This window comes from Achroia grisella, unplaced genomic scaffold, assembly GCF_030625045.1.
Source record: "Achroia grisella isolate CSIRO2021 unplaced genomic scaffold, CSIRO_AGI_Agris_v1 utg445, whole genome shotgun sequence".
Taxonomy (NCBI): domain Eukaryota; kingdom Metazoa; phylum Arthropoda; class Insecta; order Lepidoptera; family Pyralidae; genus Achroia; species Achroia grisella.
In genome coordinates, this window is record NW_026712860.1 from 2093214 (window position 1) to 2120683 (window position 27470).

General features: G+C 29.5%; 2 protein-coding genes across 2 annotated transcripts in view; one reads left to right on the forward strand and one right to left on the reverse strand.

Annotated features, from left to right (window-relative positions):
- Positions 1-26085, reverse strand: LOC131845007 (circadian clock-controlled protein daywake-like). The gene is made up of 7 exons (XM_059194018.1): positions 26049-26085; positions 25483-25607; positions 23192-23276; positions 6056-6293; positions 3004-3134; positions 1897-2046; positions 1-152 (listed from the first exon to the last, which is right to left on the reverse strand). The coding sequence occupies exons 1-7, from the start codon at positions 26083-26085 to the stop codon at positions 1-3; spliced, it is 918 nt and encodes a 305-aa protein (XP_059050001.1).
- LOC131844981 (trace amine-associated receptor 8b) overlaps positions 19598-27470 on the forward strand; it is a 48503-nt gene continuing 40630 nt past the window's right edge. Inside the window, exon 1 of the mRNA XM_059193989.1 lies at positions 19598-19813. The gene's annotated coding sequence lies outside the window, so the exon portion shown is untranslated. The remainder of the gene's footprint in view (positions 19814-27470) is intronic.

The following is a 27470-nucleotide window of genomic DNA, read 5'->3' on the forward strand; positions in this document are numbered from 1 at the left end:
TTATTCGGGCATTAGTTCATCATAAGGTACTTGAGCTAGTAATACACCTAAGGTCTCCACCACGGCTTCAATTAGTGAATTACAGACAGACGGACCGACGTCAGCTACAATTTCCCGCCATAATTCATTCAGCAACAAATTGACTTGATCACCTGTAGATAAAAAATATGTCTTATTAAGTTTTCATAACAACAGAATACGTTTATCAAATCTAAAGTAAATTAATGATATCGATCGATAAGTCAATTCTAATATATACATTATGAAAATATCTGATAGCTACCAAAGAAATAAGAGGTAATAAATAAATATGTTTTGCATACTATACAGTCATCGCATATATATAGACTAAGATATATTGTTATTGAATGAAAGTTAAATGTTGCTACTTAATAGAAGGGTCACAAAACACAATACACAACATAATCTCAAACTGTCATAATATAGTGTAACTGTAAATTTTGTTACTTAAAATATTTTGATGTTTAAAATTCACAGTATTATCACCAATAAGTTCTAGTAGCAGTTACCTATAAATGAATAATATAGAAGTAAAACGCAATCAATTGAAACTATTTAAAGTATGACTTAAACTGACTAATATAGAAATAGCACAAGAGAATGTTTAATTTAGAATTTTTCTTCATTTCATTGTTTTTGTTTACTGCAATAAGAGATAAGCGTAAAATATTCTAGCCCCTCCGTTAGATCCCCCGTACAAATCAAAGGCAGTAACTACGACGGCCTGAGCCGAGGTTCGAACCCCTAGCGGTGCCCTCCAGACTAAAGTCGTATCCGTCAGGCGGTAGTTGTTCCGCGTAATAAGTTATTCCGCGGGTTTGGAGTGCCATCTGCACTCGCCTCCTATCGTCCGGTGAAGCTGTAACGGCCAGCTGCGGCCAACAGCATTAGAGTAGTGCGAAAAAAAAGTAAAGTATTTCATGTGTATTAATTTACTGAAACAAATATTTATGTCGATAAATCCCAGTACGTAAGAATACAGTGACATGGTGGACATAACAATAATCAATAAATACATAAATGAAACACTGCCATCACCACTTTCGGCTCATAAATTGCACAGTTTTATTGCTATGTGCCCATAAAATGCCCTGGATGCTGATCCATCATGAACTCGCGGATTTGTTAGCAAACAACGTAATTATTCCCATAAAGCATTGGGATGCAAAATATTTAAATTATTTTCGTTTCGAAAAGTTGTTATATTATACATATGATTTTATATTGTATTTAAATATATAATATTTATTTTGTACTTTGTCACACAAAATGAGTGTGATGATGTATACTATGATATATATGTCACCCATTCAAATTAGGATATTTCATAAATAAAAATAAAGAAAGTAGTCGGTTTAATAACATATGTTTGTTATCAAACTAACTTCATTCACTATACTAAGTAACTAAACCATATTAGCATAGTAGATAATATAGCCTTTACTGAAAATAATAGGCTTTTCTTATGTAAATAACATCGTAATAATATTGCGATCGGAACATTGAAAGGGTTATGTGAATGACAAGCTGATTATTAGTTGCATCCGGTGTATATTTTTGGGTCACGGATGTTATAGAATCTTGGATAACGGAGTGAAATGAATACGCAATGGGTTCAGCTACATTTACATAACTTAAATTCTGGATGGAGTAAACAGAGGCATGCATTAGTCGAATATTTTTTGTCGTGATACACGTAATGTACAATTTGGACCGGATGTTCATTTTATTTTTGTTATTTTAACAGTATTTTCAATAATTCGAGAAAAATCGAGCGCCACTTATTTTCGCATGAAAATATTTGAATCATCATCAATCAAGACTTCAGAATAATTTCTTTATTAAGTAAATAATAGTAAGTATATTTAGACTCACCAATTGCTTTGTCACCGAGCAAATTTTCTAATCTAAACACAGCCTTTTCTATATTGTATTTGATATCATGATTTATAATTTTCCAATGTATTTTACCATCTGGACCAGTCACGTGTTCATACCATAAACTTATTTGTAACACTGTATTTTCTGAAAATATTAGAAAAAGAATATAAAAAATGTGGAAATAAATTCTTCCATGTTATTTATAAATTTGATGTAAAATATATATATTATACTAAATCAGTATATGACTTGGAAGATGGTAAGTGGTTGTAGCCTGTGAAAGATTTTAATACGGAAAGTACATTTCTATCCGTATCTTAAAGTATCTACTTGTGTTCCGTACTACAGTATTCAGTAATTTAACTGCTATAATTCACACTATCACTGGAACGCATCATGAAAGTAAGCTACTTCTCGACAAAGATAAATGAACAAAATTTAAGCACTACGACGACATTGTACTTTATGTTTTCCTCTATTGTATCTAAATAGATAAAACCTATTTATTATTATTTAAGCGCTCCCTATATTAGAACACGATACATCCTTTAATTCAATAAATATTACAGAATAAATATTAAGAAATGTATAAGGATACTTATGAATATTATAACAACGTATCATATCGCATACGTAGATCTACATGTTAATTTAACCTCATTTTAAAAATGTAAGGACCTTAACTTTACTCTGAATTTATATATAAGAAATTTGTAAATTTGTCATAAATAATCCCGATTCGTATCCCACACTAAAAGCCATGCCCCGTCGATATCAATCACGGTATAAAAACAACTACAAAATTTAAAATTCAACCTAGTATTTCCTAGCTCTGGGCCTTACCTAAAGTTTGTTTCAATATATAACAAATTGCCTTCGTATATAAAATATGAATAAAAATTTTGTAAATTCCTTAAATTGTAGAAAATAATAGTTCACCATAAAGACTATTACAGCATTAAAGAATAACTGAGAGATACAATAGTTTAATGTATACACTTGTAAAGCAATAAATAAATAATCCATTATATAAACCAGATCATTTATATATAATGTGTACAAGTGTAGACTGTCATGAAAAAACTTTAAACCTATACTTACTTAATTTAATAGAAGAATCACCATTAGATGTAATTGGAACTATCATAAGTTTCCCACTGAGATCATACTTATTATGTACATCCAAATTGACTACAGCATTTGTATATATCACTTTTTTATTCAAATCAAATCTGAAAATAAATAAAAGTAGTTTTAGTTATGTTTCCATAAAGATAGGGACATAGATACTTAAGGCGATTTAATAGCAATTGAAATGAGTATCATTCAATTATTAAATTCAATTGAAAAAGGTAAGTACTTTATAATACATCATGAAAAAGCAACCATGAATATGCAGATATCCAAGTAGTGCAAGATTTCGTGCAACACTTTATGTTTTATTAATGCACAGATTCACATATATAATTTCTGGTACAGAAATAGTTTTGTGATAATTTTCAGATGGATTATACTATATAAATATTTTAAAATAAATTATAGGTACATGATTTTACAATATAGGTTTCAAATCAGCTGAAGGTGAAACGCAGATCATATACATATTATTAGTAAGTACTTAAATCTACTTTTTGCATACATTGTGTTGTGCTTTCCGGATAAATGATGGTGCTTGTTTTCTATTTTCAAAATTATATAAATTATTGCTAAATAATATTAGTAATATAAATGTATTGTCTATCTAAGCAGTACCTAAATAAAAGTTAGACTAAACCTAAAATAACCTCCAGCCGTGAATAAAATCCGCCAGATCACTACGAGGTTTTTCACTCCATTACTCCTTTTGTGTTTATTGAATCATCGCTGTGCCTAATTATTTGAACGGCCCCTTTAAGTTAAGGCGCCATCATAATATTATTCGTAATTAAAAGGCCCAAAGCTAATTGTCCGTGAGTCATGACGTCGTCGTTAGTCGGGCATATAGTTCATTAATAGTACCGAGAGTAGAGTGTTAGCAAAAAAATTATATTAATAATAATAATAATAATTTTTATTTTGCAATATTTACAATTTAAATTGTTCCCTGGTACCTAAACTAAGTAGAAACTTGTATTTTAGGTGCCAGTTCTCGCCTCCTCTTACAATTAATTAAAATAAAATAAGGTATTAACTTAAGCTTATTATTATTGACTTGTGTGTGTGTGTGTGTGAGAGAGAGAGAGAGAAACAGAAAAATATTAATAGGGGGATACTAGTATTTCACAGTTTATTACAATATTACTTTTTTTTAGGTGAACATGCAATTATGCATCTACGCTAACGGTATACGGTGGTGGAGGAAGATAAGACGAGCACGAAGCTAGGTCAATGAAACAGTGATAAATTCACGTGGAGTTTGAACTGACATGCAGTAGTAGGATCGGTCCTTATTACAATCTACATCTTCCCCTTCTCAAGAATATATATCTTTTGTAAGAGGCCATCACGAGCATGATTATAGATTGTTGTCACATCACTGGTATAAAAAAGACATAGAGGTCGTGAGTACTAAGTAATGGAATCGGTTTTTACCATCATATTACAGGCTACGAAATAAAATAATAATTACTAAATATACCATAAAGAGTTTGATTGAACAAGTAAGACCAATGTGTTCAGAAATTTTTCTGGAATAACTAAAGACATATTACTCAATCATTTTTACACTTGCAGTCAACGCTCGACTTGTTTGTTTTTTAATCATTATGAGTGCAAATCTACAGTTATCTTTTTCAGAAAAAAATTTAGGTTATTAGCTAATTTTATAAAATTCTATATTAATATACATTATACATTTCAATTTCATTACATAATTTATTTTGTAAACTTTACTGTTTGTTAGGAGGCGTTTTCTATGTTAAACTTATCTTATTTACGAATGGTAGTTAATTTAATAAATAACAAAGCCCTTGGCTAATTAGTATTGTACCCACAGATTTTATTTTCAGTTGTGCCAGGTACATGATTAATGATAATAATTTTCGTTACTAAAGACCTAATTAATGTGTACCATAAAATAGAACTAATTGTAAAGAGATTTGTATAAAATAAATTATATAAATGAGAAAATCTTCAAGCAATTTCAAGATTACATAATTTGTTGTTAAAAATATTTAGACTTAAATATTTATGTATAGAATATATATTTAGACCCATATTATTTTCTTACGGTGAAGAGTTGACAACGTGTTACTTTTTTATATTTTTTGTAGGGCAAAAGATCAATTGCTGTACAAAAAAGTAAAGTCTTAAAAAACTCATATAAAATATATGCTGAAAATATTATTAGTATGGAGATATGAGGTGTATACTTATAGAGATAAATGCAGTCAGTGTCAACCAGTAGAACCAATACGATTTTTTTATTATTGTAATATGGTGCATATATAAATTATTTTGTTTTTTATAATATACAAAATCTTTACATTCTAAAAGACTTGAGTAATAAAGTTTAGTTGGTCTTTCTAAAAATATAAACAACAACATTAACTATTATTAATATAACTATTATTTTTGCGAAATCCATATTTGCGAACTACCAGAATTGAATACAATATTTCGATAACTATACATACATATGTATGTACAAGTATAAAGTAGTTAGTAATATTGTTATGAAATCATTATTACATAGGTAGTATAAAACAAAGTCGCTGTCGCTGTCTGTCCCTATTTATGCTTAAATCTTTAAAACTACGCAACGGATTTTGAAGCAGTTTGCAGTTTTTTTTAAAGTTAGAGTGATTCTAAAGGAAGTTTTATATATATAATAAATCATGTACATCCGTGCGAAGCCGGGGCGAGTAGCTAGTTATTGTATAAATTGTACACGAGTGACGCAGTTTATCTAACGAAAAAGTATCTTTTTGGTAACTAAATATATATATATATATTGTAATATTTTCTTAGACCGTAGTAGGGCCCGTATGATAAAAGCTGAGTGAAGATCGATCATTCAGGTACTCAGCAATCTGAATAAAGTTAATAACGTTGTAACCTGTTACGAGAAATATACCTACCCGTGATATAAGTTGTGTATTGCATAAAATATTTATTTAGTTTATGATAACACCATACATATGAGTAAAAAACTTTACTTTGTTTCAGTACTCACTTTAATTTCTCCAACTTCATATCAGATAGACCATGAAAATAGTTATCTTTGAAGACTAATTTCAATCCATTCTCATTAGGGATGTACACAGTCATTTCAGACACGTACAAAGGGTCCAAGGGTGGTAACTTTCTGCTCGTATCTCCTCGAGCAAATTGCTCAAGCGATTCCCTAGCAGACTTTAAAGCACATTCATTTAAGTTAGGGTCATTTCTGGAGCAAGATTTTATATAATCAGCTGAAATAAATAAAATTAGAATATATAATACAATAAATATATTCTTATTACAATGAATATAGTGTAATAATAATAATGAAGTAACTACATAGCTTCAAAAATCAATACAGGTAGTATACCACTCCGTATATGTATTTGTAGATGACACCTGAATAAATAATGGATTGCAAAGGAATAATTTAATAATACACTTAGCAAACCGGTAGCATAGTCTAGTGTACATTATTGAATTATTTTAGTACTAAACTATTAACTACTTAATAACTACTCTATTTCATTTATAGTATTTATAATTATTGTAAATATCGAGTTAATGCTAGTTACTTATTTAAGAAATAAGAGTTCGTATTGTTCAAAATAGTTTTTAATATTGTAATTCACAACACACCGTTTTTATCAAAACTATGTCCTTTATAAAATTGTTATATATTTTAAACTACTTACGTAAAGACTCAGCACTAACGTAATTTAGCAACAACAAGTTGAAACAAATAAAATACAACATATTTATGTTTCAGCACAGAACTGGAGACTAATGTTCCGTCCTAATGAATAAATGCTATTGTAGTCTCATTCGTTATATATAGACTATGAAAATTATCAGTTCCATGGTTATAATCATGGAGATGCAACAGAAAACGTCATGTACAGTTGTACACGTGATTTAATAAATCACTTAGGAGTTAATTTGTTTTCTGTTTATGCTATTATTTTGCATAGTTATTTCGTATTCGCTCCTATAATAGTTGTGATTCATGTATAAAATATAATTATGTATATGAGCAATAGATTGCTGTCACCGGTGTAAGACGGTTTATGTCGGTAATATTTCGTAACACCTGCTTGACATCTTATTTAGCAAACTCAGTTTCACAATTTTAGACGTTGTATGATGTAACATCAAAGTATAAACTTCTTTTAATCATTATCGGAAAAAAGAAAGACCTTAAGTGAGGATCATTAATAATGTTTTGGAACTATACTAGCTGTTACTACTTATTGTAGGATTTTACCTTCTTGTCTATTAGTTAAAATTTTGACAAAATCATTCGTGACTTTTTTTAAGTATTTTTAATTAATCTTCACTATTTACAAAATTTATAATATGGGAATAACCTTACTAAATAAGACAAATATTTTCAGAAACATTTCACAATTATGGAAGTAACGTATGATATATACTAAAAGTGATGATTAAATAGAGAAACTACTTTTTGAAGTTGATTAAAAATATTATAGCTTTGACCTCTATAAATACACATATAAGAACATGTCAAGCCAATCCCAAGTAATAGGAAAAGACGCTTTTCCCTTTAATTGGGAGTCGGTTAACATGAAATATTATGATCTATAATTATCCATAATAGATAGATGAGTCTAGTTGTAGTATTAAATTACATGATATTATTAAATGACGTAAATCATTTTGTATAATTCATTACTTAACTAGTTACTTCGTAGCCTCCATGACGTACTTAATCATATAGGCAGGAGATATATATAATAACAAATTTTAAAATTTTATTTAATTTCATTAACAGTTACTGTTATCTGCGACTTTAGATCTCTGTTTTTAGAGATTTTGATATTAAATGTCAATAGGATCCGTTTATCTGTTTAGTCGTGATAACGTAACAAATTAAATAGAAAATCTACCATTATTTATTCGCTAAATGAATATAAATATATCTTCGATAATTTGCGATTACATATATAAGACATAAATATTAAAATTTATGATATTTTTTATGTTAATAAATACTTACAACTAAATTGAAATAAAAGATATGTTATATTGGTTAATTTAAATTTAAATTTAATAACTACAATAAAATTACAAAGAATAATGCGATTATAGAAATAAAATTATATTTATACATTTTATATGGTAAACATATTAAGTATTTATTTCGAGTATAATTAAAAACCATACTTGCATTTACTTAGCTTTATAGAACGTTCCGAAACAATCATTTAGAAATGTACAATAAGTACATTTTATGTTTACTATTTTATATTGTATTCCTTTTATTTTTACTTTAACAATGTCTGACATGCGACCAAGAGTAGTTTACAAAGCGACGACGGTTTTAATTAAAAACATTCAAGCCTGTAACCCTCATTCATCATGTTTCATAATAAAAAGCTTAGCAACAATTAGTCATTTTCAAATATATATACATATATTAAATAGCACGTTATTACACTGACACTTTTTTACAAAGAAATATTATGGAAAGGAAATGAAAATACGAAATACATTTGTACGTACTACCTTTAACAATTGTAGATTCTTTTTACTGAACCGCGACATACAAATGTGGATAGTTAAAATGTTCATTCCTGTATATATGTCTGACTATGCCCGCAGTTTCACCCACGTGAAATTATGGGCTATATATACATAAATCAGAATATACATTTTTCGCGTGAAAGAGTCACAAACATCCATCTATACTCTCAAACTTTATCATTTATAATATTAGTAAGACAGGAATAGAATAGAATAGAATAGAAAATCATTTATTCAAATAAACTTAATTTAAGCACTTTTGAATAGTCAACAGTTTTTTAAATCTACCGCTTATTCGGAAAGCTGCCTCATCACAAGAAGAATAAGCAAGAAACTTGTGTGTTGCTCTTTTAAACAATCCTTGTAAGTTCACATTTTACAAGTCGAAACGTGTGAATACAAACTATCAACCAGCACTAATTTATTTAGGCTCAAATATAAAAACACAATAAGATTAAATCAGTCTAGTGATAAGAGCAGACCAGTCCCTACAAGCAGCACTCGTTCACGAGTATGACGGATGAGCCAGCCATCACTGCGCTCGACCATATTTTAGGGAGCCCAATGACCCGGCCCACCACGCCGTCACATGTCTGGACATTTTAGTGAGCATGACTACTTATTCCACTCGACCACGTCACAGCTACAAAAATTACTATATGGTAGTTACAGTATTCGCACTTTACATGAGGATGCATGCGGCAATCAATACAAAAGCCGCTACGCTATCATATATCAAGAAAGAAATGAATGAATATGAAAAATAAATTATCACGTTGTCCGCAAATAAACTTATACTTGCTATATATTGCTATCATTTATAAATTAATCTATCCTCTCTGTCAAATAGGTTTTTATGTGATGGGAATAGCAAATAAGCTGATGTCCCATCTGTTGGAAAGTTATGATGGTCTCCTGTTTTGGCGTGCATACGTGCGTCGAATATGACTAAATATTTAAGACTTAAGATTTAATATTTGTTAATTTGTTAGTAATTATTATTTTAAAAGATTGGAGTGTCAACAGTTTTGTATTCATTATAGCAGTTCAACATTTTCGAGATGATACCATAAAATAGAAGGACTGGCGTTAAACTGCCAAAAATGAATTTATTAATATTAATTTATAAAAAAAGTGATCGACTACAATTTGTTTCACCATTAATAAGATATAAAAAAATAAGATTTTTATTAAAAACAAAGAATAGTAATTAAGTAAGATTTTAGTATTATTATCACTATCAGTACAGCAACATATAAAATTGTAATTACTCAATGGTATTTGCTACACATGGTCATCATTCAAGAATGAGTGTGACGATTAACATTGAACATATACGAATACTTATAATACAGATGCAATCTGCACTATGTTATAGTTGTGAAGTAGAGAGTTCACAGTCTAATCATAGTATGAATGATTGTATTCGACACTACAAACAATAAATGACCGCTAATTCAAGTACTTATGGTAGTACTCTGTCCTTAATGGATCTGCTTACTATAATAGGTAGACATAATAATATGAGTATTTTTTAACACTGATATTTCATATGAGGAAGATATATCTGTTAATATCGTTACTTGCTTCTTCGAGCTGCTTTATCCTCAAAAAGACTATTTAACAAAACAAATGGACGCTATCATACTGTTTTAGATTTTAGAAGTGGTACAGTAATTTAGAACTACATATATATTACCTATTATAATTGCCCAATTAGTATATATTCCATAAACAATAAATTATTCCTATAGAATTATCACGTTATAATAACAGAAGCATGGCTTATGTGTGTATTTAAGCATGCATAATTAGTACGAGTAGATACACGGGTACCTTTACTCACGAGATCACTAATTCCGCATAATTTGCTTTAATAGGGCATTTGCTTTAATTGATAGCAGACTACAATGTTTTGCTAGTGTTTGTAGTAGTTTTTTCTCTGAGTTATAAATAGTATACTAGCATTGTATAAAGTTATGTTCTCTAGATATTAGCATTCATATCATTTGGTTGTTGTTGCTGCCGTTAGTGTCATTAATATGTAAATATAGGTGAAATTAAAAAGTACAACAAATTTAGTTTAATACGTTTACGAGATTGATTAATAAAGGTAAACTCATAAAATACATATATTTTCTGAGTTTACCTTTATCCTCGAGGGCAAAACGCCTCAAGCATGGCAAAGGGGTGTGGTGGTTCTGTTCTTCAAGAAGGGACAAATCGCTTCTGAAGAATTTCCAGACCCGTAACACTGCTGAGTCGAATCGTCTATGAAATAATGGGATTTGAATATTACATCATAAATAAGTGCAGTTTTTCATAATAAATATATTATTTAATAAATATTCGTAAGTATGACTATTTATATTGGTTTGGGTATATTGTATTTATATAGTTATGATTTCTTTTTATAAAAGATAATATAAAAATATATATTAAATAATATGTGATATATATTAAGCTATCAATTCTGTTCAAAAGATGTTACAATTTGTAATGGACACTGCATGAAACTACAGGTTACATGAGATTATATGATAAATATATTGTTGAACAACGTATTAATAGAATTTCTATTGAGTTCGCACGTATTTACAATGTATTGTATATTACAAATTCTAACATTTGTGATATATATTAAGCTATCAATTCTGTTCAAAAGATGTTACAATTTGTAATGGCTTTACAATGTATTGTATATTACAAATTCTAACATTTGCTTTACTTTAGCCGGAGGTTATGTTTAGGGAATATAACAATATAACATATTTGTTTGTTTTACAAAATTTATACAGGTAAAATAGGATAATGGAGTGCATATTAATGTCCTACTGCTGGTAGATCTCCTTTCTTGACTACGATATTAAAATCAAAGTCAAAATCATTTAATCATATAGGATACATCCGGCCTCTAATACGCATAATAATTATTTATCACTATCCCTATCGTCTAGATTGATTGGCTAATTGTTATTTAGTGTTAGTAAACTAGCAAGATATTATTATTATTTTACTCAATCTTTGTATAAAATAAATTAGATTTTTAATATTAGTCAGATACTACTACTATGTACTAGCGGTCATGGTTAGGTAGATACAGGATTTTATTTTAAGTAGGTTCTAGCTGTATTTTACTACAATATGGAAAGTATTTATAATTATGACAAAACCAAATGAGTGAGTTACCAATACGATTTATGTTAGATACTTTTATATTCGCAGCTACAGTATATATATATTTTTTATTTATTACACTTTATTGCATCAGAATAGAAGGACATGAGCAAAATTAGGGATGGTGTATCAATATAATATATAATACATTTCAGTGAGATAGATAATATTATTATAACAATACAGAAAATCAGAATATGTATTTTAAAATCCATCCAAACACAACCGACTGAACGAGATAGGAAAACATAAAATGTCACCCCAACACGTTGACAACGCGGCCAAAGGAGGTATTCCAACTCATTTTATTATTTACGATTATTATTGTAAATTGTAGGATTTTCAGCGCTCGTTTCTTTTATCCGGTATTTTAATCGTACTTAATAATTAATTCTTTTTAATATAATAATGAAGAGAGCGGTAGAAAATTACTGGGAACATAATAAATATAATGCTTCCTTAAATAAAAAGTCAACGTGACAAAATTAATATTGATCGGACACAGAACCCGTTTTGTTTAGTATTGCCAATGATATTACGTTGCTTATATAAATTACCACAAGTATTTAAGGTACTAGTAATAGAATTACCCACTTTAATGTTCTCAATATTTAAGAAATATCCTGTCTAATTGCAATACTCAAAAGAATACACTATATTATTGCAGTCAAAGACAGAAAGTTATTAATAAAAAATAATAAAACTGATATACTAACAATATTGCAGTTGAATATTTTGCTATTTATTCTCTACACCAGAGGCTAGTGAAACTAGATTGTCGGGCATATTATGAATTAGTGGCCGAAAGAATAAAATTCTGACTTTGTCTTCAATTTATATTTAAAAAAAACCGATTATAAAATCTAACAGTCTTTTCTCAAAAAAAATCATAAAACACACTAAATTAAGCAAGCGATTATTTATTTTCACTTGAATAAAGAACTTTTATAAACTTAGGAATGACTCTCCTGATAAAAACAATTTATTTTTTAGTGTTTTTCGACATCTACGTACCAACGTAGTAAGAAGATAGTGAGTTTGTTCAAACTTAAACATGAATTTTAGACAATTGTACTCACTATATAAGTAATATGCGGCTCTAAGATACTGGCTGTTATCTGCAATGTCGTCTGCCTTTTTTTTAATAAAAGATAACTTATGTCTGTTCTGAATACAGTCTATATTCATGTCAAACAGTACATTCAGTTCAGCCATTTAGTCGTGTAAATAAACAACAGACGCGTTTCACCCAACAATCAGACGCACTTTTACATTTAGGATATGACTATAGTACGGACAAAGAAATATAGCCAGGCAACTTCTGAAATGGCATTATTAATTTAAACAAATTTGAGAAACTATCCCACATGTATGATTCCCTATTCATCAAATATTTTTCCATAAACCAGATTAAATAGATTTGCTTCTAGATAAGTAACTTATAGGTACTTGTGATTAACGTGATTTCTTAGGGTAACTTAATGTTGAAACTTGTTCGTAGTGAGGTCGTTGTGTAAATTACGGCTATGCCACTTGAGCGAACAATAAGTCCCTCGGTCCTCATGGGGAAATCAAACCTTAACCGATTAAATTGTCATGCCGTTTCGACAAGTGACTACAATTGATGTTGACACTTTGTACTTATAACTTCAATTCAATACTATTATAAATGTGAAAGTGTGACTGCAGGTCCGTCTGCTTGTTACCTTTACATGGCTAACTGGCTGAAATAATTTTACTAATATTATAGAAGCGAAAGTTTATGAGTATGGATGGATAGAAGTTTGCTATTCTTTTACGCAATAACTACTAAACCGATTTTTATGAAACTTTAGCAATACTACTACTATAAAGTTTTGAAGTGATATAACTTATATATCAGAATACCCTTCACATAATCTAAATATGTATAACTAATATCACATATATATATAAATAATCTATACCAGATGTATTATGCTCTTAATATTATTATTTATATGTTATATAGGTCAAACCGCATAAGCACAAACAATTGCGGGCAAATATATATAATACTTACTGTATTCTAATAAATATCTTATCTAGATTCCATTTTACGCGAGTTGGGTAGATTCCAGCTTCAGAATTCCATCATCGCACATTACGTTAGAAATTAACATACCATCCTAAATATCTAAACGAATAGCGGTCCCGCACCGTACGTTTCTCCTCTCCGAAATTTTTGTTAAGCACAACCGCAATAGCCTTCTAGCAAAGATATTTCCAAACCGATGCCATATTGAAACCTTCAAGAAAATAGCTAATTCCTCCTTGATGTTGATGACCATTTAGCCATCAACTCACTTAAAATTCGCCTGGTATTGTGGTTGCTCAGGTATGTTGCAAACTCGTTTGTAGAGTCAAATGTTATAAGAAATTAAGTATATGTAAGTCATGAGATCTGTAGTTAAGCAATAACGCATAAGGGTAGATAAATTAAATATATAAATAAATAAGAACATATGTAATGTATAAAATTTTCGTGTCACAGTCTTTGTAACAAAACTCTTCCGAAAAGGCTTGATCGATTCTTATGAAATTTTTTGTGTATTTTTAGTAGGTCTGAAAATAAGAGTATCTAGACTGAATTATTTTTTTAAAAACATTACAATATTTATTTTTTTGTGATTCAGCATTAAAAATACACGTAATCCTAAATTTTCGCCCTTCTATCATCAATCCTATTTTTAATAGCGATATAAGTTCTTTAATAATTTTCTCAGTCGATAACTAATTAATTTATATGGCAAACTAGGTTTGCCGAGTCAGCTAGTATCAATATATAAATACTAAGAAGCAAAATAGATAGGACCACTTGTACACAAATACTCGGTTCTGCGAAGTATACTACTTAGTTTTCAATTTCAGTCGTCAGTTGAAGATTAGCTACCATTTTTTTTTTTTCACATAAAATGGTATGTAGTCCAAGGTACTTTAACTTGTTGAATGTTTGGAACTAAGTTCATTTTGTATCCAAAAGTTAGATGAATTACAAAAAATCGTGCCGAAAATCCTGAATAGGCAATTTGTCGAGTTCTAAAGTCCCGAAACTTGTTAGCAATAAGGTAAACGTCTTGTCACCCTTGCCATTCTATCTGATGGACATTGATTAATATTGCTACCGTACCTTTAAGGTAGCTGTCAGTAATTACAAAGATATCATATAATCTTTGATCTTATCTGTGAGAAAGCAGAGCGTTTTGTGTACGGCTTTGTTGTTACGTCTCAAAAAGATCTCAATGATCGTGACTTCAAATATCCGAAATTCGACACCAACATTTTGATCATAATTTGAGTAAAGCTAGCTTATAGGAAGTAGGTACAGGTACATGTACAGGTACAGTAGGTACCTACTGTGTTAATTCCATATCTTTTATGTAACGAGGGAGAATACGTACATAATATTTGTACGCATAATGAATATCTAAGGAATATTCTGTTATAAACATATTGAAGAATAGAGTAATTGTCTTCCTATATAAGAATTGTAATTAAAAACATGATTTATTTTAATGTGCCTTAATATATGAAAAGTATGTTCTTTGTCCGCGATAGAATCCTAAACTACTGAATCGATTTGTATATATAGGTACTCGGTCAGTCTGAAAATAATTTGTTATTTATTTTTATATCGCTAAGTAATAAGGGTGAATACTAAAACTTTTTTATTGTTTTTTATTCATTTTACAGTCCACCACAGTGTTTTAATAGCGATATCTTAATTTATAGGACAAAACAACGTTTGGCGGTACACATAATGGTATATAATTGTATATAAAAGTCAAAAGCACAGATAATATAATATTCAAAAGTTTTATCAAATCTAAAGTGTATGGTAAAAAAAACTTAATAAAAGCACTCTGACTATTTAAAAGTGCTTGTATTAAGTGTATTTGAATAAAGATTATTTTTATTTCAAGTCAGTTATATCATAGGCTAGACAGATGGTATTAAAAAGTCAATAAACTCATTTACTACATTTTATAACAATAGAATAATATAAAACATTCACAAACAAGAACTGTACAAGTGAATTATCTGAATCGGTCAATTAATTCAGCGACTGTAAGTTAACAATAAAATAAATTTAACAAGTTATTCTGCAGTGTTGATGTTGCAAATTTAAGTTCACAATTTATTGTACAGTTTTGACAAAGAACTGAATGTCTGTTTGTAGTAATTTCTTAAGAAAGTCAACAGAAACATTGGTAGAAACATAAATAGCTTGATTGTGTCTTTCGATTAACTTTGATATTCATTGTCTCCATTGGAAAGTTGTCATTTAAATCATATTATTGGCAAATGTAATTTGTAATGGAGTTAGGAGAAAGACGACGAGGAAAACGGCTTTTAGAATAAAAATACAGTCGCGAACGGTTATTGTTATACAAATGAGAAGCAATTTTAAGGGCTTTTTGTCGCCACTCAAATTTATTCCTAATGATGCTCATAATACAATTTCATCACTTGGACAGATAGGTAACAAGAGCGATAGAATTACTGACTGAATCGTAATCGATGAATTTATTTATAAGCTACGTATTAGATGTGTATTTATTTTTTTATCACAGGATAACCGTAGTATTGTAGTCAACATATTTCAAGAACTGTATTTTATAATACATCTTACCGAGCAAGTGTTTGGCATGATGATAGCTAGATTATAATACCAAAGATTATATACGTAATAATCATAGTACTTACTAGTAGATTACGAGTAGATATTTAATTGTCACAGGTTATTACTTTTATTACTATTGGGTTGAGCTGATTGGATGCGGCGTTCTTGTTGCATGCGTACTCACGTATGTCCCTGCGCTATACCTGGAAAGCAGTGGTTTTGAGCAAACAATACAATGAGGTGCTGTATTTTGTCTCTATGGGCGATTTAATTTTGATTTATTTTCTGACTAGCTTGTCTGACTTACTTACTATTAAACTAAAATAGGATTAACTTACAAATCGCAAAAAAAATTAGAAACCTATAAGCAGCAAAATATGTTAAAGAAGTTAGTTTATTATTTTTAAAGAACAACTATAGTATGTATGTGTAAATGTGTGTATATATATGTATATGTATGTCTATATAAGCATAAATACAATGAAGAATTATAATTTAACTCTTTGGGTAGGTAATAATTAAATGTACAGCCGAACTAAGTCGTGGGCTAAGCTTGTTTCTGAATATAATCAAAACTATCATTTTAAGTAAAACTCAACCTCAAGGTTGGTAATAAATATGATATACTAATATGGAAATATTCTAAATAAATAATCCCCATAATCCTAATCTCTTTCGTGCAATAAATTTTAAAAGCTTTAATATTAATTGCTGCACATTACATTAAATTCGTTTTGTGTTATAAATGACAACTAGAATCCGCAAAATTAATATTCACTCCAAATGCGGACAGTTCAATTTTAAACTCCGTCAACTTTTGCGATTATTCATTATAACTTCATATTTCGCTAACATGCTAAAACTTTGCATGAAATTGGTGTCATAACTGTAGAAAAATTAATATCAGACACTAATACGTCTTTTATATTGAACTTGATGACTCATGACCTTCCTTTACTTAATAGGATTCTGCTTATCATTTCATTTATGTACGCAGGATAACTTTTTTACTTTCAATTGATGATAATGAAATGGACCCGCATGTCCTAATAGTATATGCTGGCGGGACATCAGTTCATAGAGTAATAATAAATGAAGGAAAATACTTATGTGAATCTAATGAAAAAAATATATTATGTAAACTACGTGGTCACTTGATCATATAATATATATGAAAACAAAAAAAAAATCAGTATTTCAGATTCTTTAAATTATAAGTATTTCACCTGCTTTTCAGATTGGTGTACTCATCAGTTATAGAAAATAACGGCAACTAATTAAATTATACCAAGAGATGATAATAGTTTCTTAACCATATTCAAATATTATTGATGAAATGTGTTCACATTAAATTAGCGTCTAAAATGTATAATACTTCTAATTACTCTTCATTGATAACTGTCGTATTGTAACGTCTAAATATAATTAATTCACTAATGCATTAACGCTCTGCAAACATGGATTATTACGGAATACATACGTCTATGCAATGGACAATACCTGTCCGTGTAAATATGCAGCTGATATAAGGAGGAATTCTGCAGTTTGCAGCCAAAATCTCCTTTGTCTACTAAGGCATTAGATACGTATATGGTGTATATATTAGTATAGAGCATTGTGTATGTACGCAAGAATCTTTATTCAGTGCCAAAATACAATTATATTAATAACCCTAATGTACTAGACTAACTATGAACTTACTGTTATCAATTACAAAAAGACAACAGATATTTTATTAGAATAGGTATAATGTTGATCTATTGGAGTAAGCTGAAATAAATTTTTAAACTTTTAATAAGATACTGAGCACTAACTGAATACTAACACTAAAACTAAACGACAATGAAAATAATTGTTTATGTCCGGTATTTTCAGTTAATATTAGGTATATACGCCTAAATAAATAACTAATATTAACAAATTTACTTTAAAAAAGGTTTGTGTTAATTCTTTTTATTTGAATCTGTAACCTGAGCTGGATCTGGAAATCTTGACTTGAATGAGTGATATGAGTAAATATCCACCTTTATTGGGTAGGCGTATCTAAATATTAAATTTGATATTTAAATATACCTACACAATTAACACTTTCAGAAAAATCTTTACAATTGCCCAATATATCTATATATATGGATATAATACCTACCCCAAAAATAACGTCGATAAAAGAATTCACAAATACGTTACTAAAAAGTAACACAAGATCTGTTGTTAATGTCTTCGATTCATCCCTGATCTTTACATTACAAAGCGTACATTTCCATAGAGGCTATTGTGTTGAGAAGGATCTATATAGCTCAATAACCTTGCACGAAACGAAGTCAAAATCTCATTTTACGTGTAAAAATCAAAAATGTTAAAATATGTGATCATATAAATTGTACCTATCATTAATACGTCACAAAATATATTATTGATGAGTTGCCATTTCTATGATCAGGTGGTAACTGATAAAACTGAACTTCCTAATGTGTTATTTTCTTTCAAAATTATCAATATTATTATATTTTCGAGAGTTAAGTCACAATATAATTCATACATACTCGATTCATATATACTCGGGGATATATATAGTCCTCAAGTGATACGCGGACGGGAAGAGTCAGCGTGGCAAGGCCTCCGACAAGGTGAACTGACGAACTGATCAAGATTGCTGGAAAGCGTTGGATGCGAGCAGCGCAGGACTGATCGTCTTGAAGATTTTTAGGGGAGACCTTTGTTCAGCAGTTTTCCAGGCTAAAATTGATGATGATGATGATACGAAGCTATTATCATAATTTAGACATATAAACCTCACTATTAAGGCAAATATGAATAGATAAGCTGTAGGCTGCATCGTGTACCATGTATCCGAACACGGCTAAGTACCTATACGCACGAGAAAGTCGTCATTTCTTTGACAGTCTAGTAAATCGAATGTTTATTTTAGGCCTAACTGAAAAGGATTATATAAAGTAGTTTTTAGTATCTACAAAGCCGAGATTCCAACCGGTATCTTTTGAGGTTCTTACCTTACAAACGCGTCAATAAGCGGTTAAGTACGACAGTGAGGATAGAGATATCCGAAACAAGCTCGTAATCTGCTTAGCGCAAGCACTACTGGACTTTATCTTCACGCCGGCGGATTGCTACCCTCGGGAACTACCGAATATTTCAGCTTCAGTCACCGTTCGAGCTTCGCAGGGTTGAGACGTGTGCGCTACATCCCCTGCGCACCTTCACTCACTCCGTACGAGAACAAGTCTACTATTTAAATTTAGAATTTGCTGTTCGTTATCTTAACTAGTCAAGCATTTATTCATAATTTGTGAAAATTTTTATTCGTGAAGACATTATATAATAGTCAGGATTACTGTGTTGGTGAAGGCTGGTGACAGCAGTTACTGTTGACACTGTAGACCGACTGTGGTAAGTCATATGCTGTATAGTATATAAATATTATTCCTAAACTTACTCTCTTCTCAGATGTGAAAAAATATTAAATAACATACTTCAAGATGTCAACACTTAAAGTTAAAACTTTAAATCGAGAGATACACATATTTTTCAGTTCCGAATGCCTTTATTTAAATAAATTAGATCATTTTCAATTAATAAAATGGAAAGTTACATAAGTTTCTTAATTTTCCATACTTTTAAAATTACTTTAATTTTTAGATATCTTGCAATTGTGAGTTTTTTTTAATATTTTTAAATACTAACTAACCGTAGGTTAGTAACCTACACATAAGGAATTTAAGATTTTTTAATATTTATCTACTCAATTATGCAGTACTTCTCAAGTAGATATCCGTATATTATTAGATAAATATATGAATTTGTGTAAGTAAATATACACTAAGTAATAAATTATTACTTAGTGTTTCTTTACTTTCACAAATACTTACTACCTATTATTATTATTACTAATAATTATAATAATATGGTAGTATTTTCAAATCATAAAAATATTATTAATTATAAAGCAATATATATTTAATTTGTTTAAAATAGATAATTATAAAATGCATATGGCTTCCCAAATATTTGGTTTAAACAATTGAATGGGCAAATAAGTTGATACAAAAAATAAACATTCCTTTTTCGATTATACTAAACTTTCTTTATACTTTTGATGATTATGAAACAAAAAATATTTTCTTCCATTTATTATAAAATATTATATCTTCTACCACATTCTGAACCTTTATGAGAGATACGAACCGATCAGATTAAAACAGAAGCTAAGGAGACAGAACCTGGATGTAGGTGTATCTTGAAAATCTTTAAAATTTAAATGGAAACATTACGTAATCTCGAGCTGAAAGACTGCAGTGTTCATAGGGTCTTATTTAACATATTAAGACCTTAATTTTCTTATCTTATTGTTAACTTGATTTACTTAAATTAAGAAGTACATTTTATACTTTGAATAGAATAACATCTAATGAAATCACACAATAAGAAACATGATATTTCTGTGTTCTGAAATGGTAACGCAAGAGTCATATCATGGTCCTCACATGAGAATGTGATTTCCGTAGTGTTGTTTACGTATATAGGTGACGGTTACCACTTACCATCGGATAGGGTCCGTTTGTTCCATTCCAATTACATAAAAAAAACTTATTACATTCATAATTTATAATGAGACTTAATCCAATATTACAATTTCAGTATTACAGATAATTTTGTTCTGTAGCCCGCGTTAACGAGACAGAGAGAACAAGAGACATATGATCAGACTCATACGTCTCTTGGTCTCTCTGTCATGAAATTAAGTAATAATTGGTGTAGACATGATAGAATATATTTATGATCAATTAAGTGAAATATTCTTTTCTAGCAAGTTTTATTCATTATTTTACAACGACAATGGTGACATCTAGCTTACTTTCCATTAATGGTATGCAGCTACCGTTCCTTTCCGCCCTTGACCGTTTACTCTTATAATTTATCACGGTTATTTTGATGAAAACCAAAGCCAAGTAGTTATATAAGTAGTCACAATTAAGTCCTACGTTCCTATCAAAATGCGATATTTAATTTAGTTTTCATGTTAAATTATATACGTGCCGTAGAAATACATTTCGAAAATGTATGAAAATGATACAATAGCATTAGAGTCACGATATGTATTGTATTTTAGTGAAAACTCGAGGTAATGAATAGTAAAACACGGTTAAGTAGGCAGGCGTAAATTTTTACTTGCTTATTAAATATATCTGCAGACGCAAAGCTTTATGCGACTGTCTCCAGTGAATAAAATAGTAATTACAAAAACTCAATTTAGTACGATAAATATGTATCTTTTGTTTCCTATATATAATTTGATTTAAGTATAGTACAGTAGTACCTCCAAGTTCAAGATATTAAGTAACCAAACTGAAGTAATAAAGTTTGCATTTTATTTTAATTTCATCGACACTCGTTCGTAAGTAATCTCTCAAAAATATTTTATATTTATTAATATCGTTTGTATCTTTTAAATTAATAACTTTTAAAGTAAATATTGAATTGCAACCTACAGATATGCGTTCTTATTTTTAATAGAATTTATACCTTTTGTTGTTCCTACTCTTCCTCATTATCATAGGATTAGAATAATCATATCAAAATTTACCCAAAACGTGTTTGAGGGCTCCAGGAGATTTACATAAAAAAGAAATTATTCAAGTTAAAAACAGGGAACAAAATTTTTATTGGACATTCTCTTCAATCATATTTCAATATATGGTAATATATATTATTTTTCCCACATAACTCTAAATTTTCTACTTAAGCTAACTAGGTAATATTGCGTGATTTTGAAAATTACAAAGCTTAATAATTGTTATTTTAGATAATAATCAGATAAAGAATAAATATATTAGATTGTAGATCTGTAATTTATTAGATTCAATTTTAAGACTGAAAAATACTCCAATTCTAATATATTATCGAGAAAAGCTTACACAGCACTTAGAAAAGGTATTACGATGTTGAAGTCTTTTTGTTATTAGGTATAATGTCTTTTAGGAATGGTTTAGACTACGGAGAGAGAGGTAATGCATGTATTTACTGTATGATTTAAAAAAATAAATTTCTATTTATAGTAATATACCTTCATGACTGTAATACCAAATTGGGGTAGTTAGGACATTGTAATCCGTCGATGTCACGGTGTATGTAAAATTCCATATGCCCACATTTCGCAGGGTATTTCAAATTCTATTTGGGAAGAGGAGCGCCTACTGACATCTCTCATATTAATTTAATTTGTTTTTGGTGCTTTCATTATCGAACAATCTATTAGATATACGTATATATATATATATATATATTACACATTCGGCCGCATTTGAAATACTATTATCACATACTGAAAATAATACAGTAAGACAGTTAATTCTAGTTAAGTGCCAGTTAATTCCATTTAACCGCATTCGGAATCGAACGGTTAGCATCAATTAATCATCAACGACTTTGTAAGAGATACGACCCACTGTCTTCAGCGATCTACTGAATCACTATGCATTTTTAGTGCATATATCATGGTGAGTATTCTGAGGATTTAGTTTAATACCAGCTGCTGAATTTTAACATTCCGCAACTAAAACCCGCCAGAAACTAAAATACCATCCTAATAATGTGGATGATTGACGATCCTCCACCTTGTGTTTCTTTAGAAACTTTCTGCCATGTACAACCACATTGTGAAATCACCTTCCAGCAATACTATTTTCACTTTCTCAATTTAATTCGAACCAGTACGATATTGAAACCTTAAGAAAAGAGCTTATTTCTTCTTAAAGGCTGGTAATGTACCTGCAATTCCCCTGGCGTAGCGGGCGTGCACGTGGGCGGTGGTAATCACTTCATCATGATGGTAAAGTGTAAACTCGTTTATTTCCTAAAAAAAACAATAACAATTCTAAACAATGCTATGCTATATAAATAAATACAAATATATATTTGCTACTTAATATATCAAAAGCAGTATAAGAACATTGAATACTATAAATTTATATAGGCACAATTACAGATTCATCTCTTACCAAAGTTTTGAAAAATCTAAATATAATAATATTTTGAATTATAATATTTTTTTTCCCGAAATCACACAATTTCGACTTAATAAATTACACGTACTTTTTGACATTCAAATTAATTTACATTTATCCGGTCTGTCCTCGAGTTTGATTTAAACCTCCCTTTTATTTAAATTCAGTATTTGATTAAAGATATCTCTATACTGCATTATATTTCGCTATAACAGTATAATTGGTTTAAGTATTCTTTTACTCTTGGCACTCTTCTTGAAAGGTTCGCTTAAAGTGATTTTCTCTCCCAAAATATATAACAAGAGAAACAGTCTTTGAGGCGAATGGTTGACTCCGTCTAAATCTGATTTTATTGCAGCCGAAAGTCGCCTACAAATAAATTTACTTTTTCATTGTATGATTTATTTTATTTCATCGTATCTTTCATGAATACTGATGAAAGCCTATGGGTGGTTATTGTGAACAATTGTTCTGAATTGTTTTTGGCTAAGGACATTGCTTTCCAATCTTTTTTTATTTTATCCTATGTACAGTATCATAATACTTACACTTTATTTAATTAAAAACATTTGGCAAAACTATTCCTTTAAATGAGAATTATATTGTACGGGATAAAAAATATCATGTTTAGTTTTATAAATATTAGTAGATTTATTAATTTAATCATTTAATTTTTCTATTGAATTTGAATGTATACAACGTAATGAAATATTAATAAAGTAGACAGTAATAAAGCAGTAAAAAAATAACGTAAACATCCGATATTGAAACAATAAATATGATTCTCAATTAAAACTGTGTACTCCTACATTCCGTACGAAAAGCCATGTAATTTAGGCACAGTGCGAGTTTAGCGAGATGGAAAAAATAAAAACGGAAGACAAATAAAATGGCTGGCAACAAATCACGGTCGAGGATGCGTAAACAGGCAGTCGTGAGTCGTGAGGGATCGTGGGACAATGTTCCAACACTGAAGAACTATTACAGATATTATTAACCACCGGGTAAAATGCGATTCTGCTCGTTTACTTCAAAGAAAAACTTGCTTTGACCTTCTTATTTATCTTCGTGAAATAAATACCAATTGACCAAAGCAAACTTTGTTAATTTCATTTACTGTGTACGTGTATCGAAATACCTAGTACCGATAAACAAGTTATCTTTGATCTTTTAAAGTTTGAGAAAATATTTTTATTGACATTCTTTGTAAATGATTCGAAAAATAAACATATTCAGTGTTATACGACATCTTTTAATTAAAAAATATTATTTTTAACTTTAAGACCTTTTATTTTCACATAATTATAATGAGTTTTTTTTTATTAAAATGTAAATTGTAATGAATATTATCTACTTTTATTTTTCAATGCAATATTAACAGTAACATGAACAAGATTTACATGTTTAGCGATGTTTAGTTTTTAAATCAAAAGTGTATTGATACACATATATACGATATTATTATATCTATAACTAATATATTATCTATATTTTATTAAAATATTTTTGTATATTAGAAAAATTTACGCTTGGTTACTTTATATCCAACTGTGTATATTTTTGTTTCGAAAACATTGATCCAATGAATTCCCATCTGATTACGTAAAACAGAATAGACTCCTAAACACTATGTCACGTGCGCTTTGGGCTATAAAGAAACCTTTTCATAACATTTTTTTAAAGATTTCATGATGTAGTTACTTGAGGAAAATTATGAGTTATCCTTATATTAGATAAAATATTGGCGAATTTGTGTTAAGATTATAAAGTAGTGATGCCAGCAACTTCGTCCGTGCTTACATTTGTAGACGCTATCTATGTACCGTCTGTTAATTAATAACCGATTTAGAGTAGTTTACTACCACGCATACTACATTATATAAAGAGATTGTGGAATGAACCACGGTTTTGAGATTTTTTTTCTGAAAAATTTTATGACCTATGTTGTACACATGGAAGTATGTATATTTAACGTTAATAAAAACTATGGATATAATAACAATGTTGCTGTATTAAATGATGAGATAGGTAAATTATAACTAGTTAATATCCAACCACATCTAATACGCGATCGAAGCTACCATAAGCCACTTGTTCGCTCAACAATAATTGTTCTGAAGCTAGATCAAGGTCGATTGATAATTCCATCGATGCTTCTCCAACCACGAAAGTACCGCAAACTAAGATGCCAATATTTATATATGTTTCAATTATCTTTAAGAGCATCGTGGCGTAGTGGCTTATTATCCCGAAATAGATATAGAAAATACAAAAAAAGACTGACGGAGAACATTTTTAAAGCTAAATTACTATCCATTGACATAGATTTTAAATTGAAATAATTATAAGAGACGGTTTTATGTTCAGTATATCGGTATACATAGCTCAGTATACATTATTACAGTTAAACGGGTTTTAACAAGAACAATTTTATGGTAAATAAAAGCATTCACCTTTGTTTACCATAAAATACCAGATTAGACTAGCCGTAGTCACGAATTGAGTTAGCTCGTGACCACGGCTAGTGCAACCTAGTCGAAACGTCGAGAGAGGTTGAGACCTTTATTTACCATAAAATTATTCGTGTTAAAACCCGTTTAATTACATTAATAAATCTGTACTCTCAACACCCGGAGGTTCCTCTACAAAGAGGTCCATGTTCAGTACTTGGTGTTATAGTTAAACATGTATGTTAGTATCATTGTACGGTACTTTTATGGACCCACCAGTGTGACGTAAATTCTTATTCGTTAACTTCTTATAGCCATCAAATTACCTTCATGAAGCAAATGACATTATTTGTTATTTGAAATATATGTATATAAATATACATAAAGACATTATAATTATAACCCTGAAAAAATCACACAGTATCGTCTAGTCCCAAATTAAGCAGATCTTGTGTTATAGGTACTAAACAAATTATAGAAATACTTATGTAGATTATTTTTAGAAATACACAGAAAACATTCAGACAAATTCGAACAATCATACTCATGAATACAAATATTTGTACCAGGCGAGGAATTAAACCCGTGAAATAGGCATGAAAGTTTCTTGTTTAATACAGATAGATATCTGGGAATAAATTCAACGATTCAACGGCATTTATTATATTTGTATTCTCAGTGGAAATAGTGGATGAAAGAGAGTCAGAAATTGTACTAGTAGCAAAATAACTAAAGAACGAGTCGTTTATATAATAGACATCGTAGTATAAATGCTCGTTTGCATCGCTAAAATTATAAGTTAAGAAAAAAATAATGTTATAATGTCACTGAAACGCTAATGTTAGAAGTAACTTTGTTATTAAATGGTAGGTTTTATTTACATTGTATTCAGAAATATATTTATGAACTTACCATAATACAATAGTGATCGCGCCCAAATAAGATCTGAGGTTTCTGAAATCTACTTGCATAAATTAAATAAGTATTAGTATTTCTATCAGTCTGTGTGTTTTCTAAGTATATAATTGTGTGTACATATTTCCAAAAAAAATATCTAAGTATTTATATCACTTATCTAGTTAGTACCCATAACACATGTTCTGCTTACCGTGGGACTAGATGGCGCTGTATTAATTGTCCAGGGTCATTTATTATTATTATATGCATAGACGAATATAAAAATTCATCTCATTTTTCGAATTTATTACGTCGATAAAGACCTTCAATAGTAGTATATATCTTTCATCTACAACAACAATTTTATACATTTTGCTGTACTTATATGTATGTACACGTATATCTTACCTGACAGCGCCTTAAGTCGAAGAACTCAATTATAATGTTTTTATTCCTAACCTATCCACTTTTTAATATCTAAGTTAACTTAATTGTATCATAATCTCTCAAGTGAATATTAGATACTACCTTCATTATTATGGTAATTAGTGGCTTAATAACCTGCCATTCATTTAATCTCATCGTGAATAATGGCGGAATTTGCATGATTTCATGATTTAAATGTCTCGAAAATTTACCTTGCATACGCAGTATTTCCTATATCTAATTTTAAGTACTTAAATATTACTAATAAAA

What these genes read in the sequence shown, in the direction of transcription:
- LOC131845007 (XM_059194018.1), bottom strand. Translation starts at nt 26,085, where the DNA reads ATGGACCTCTTTGTAGAGGAACCTCCGGGTGTTGAGA. An exon ending in GGAACCTCCGGGTGTTGAGA is followed by an intron (nt 25,608 to 26,048) that starts GTACAGATTTAT and finishes TTGGCATCTTAG; the next exon opens with TTTGCGGTACTTTCGTGGTT. An exon ending in TCGATCGCGTATTAGATGTG is followed by an intron (nt 23,277 to 25,482) that starts GTTGGATATTAA and finishes TGTTTTTTTTAG; the next exon opens with GAAATAAACGAGTTTACACT.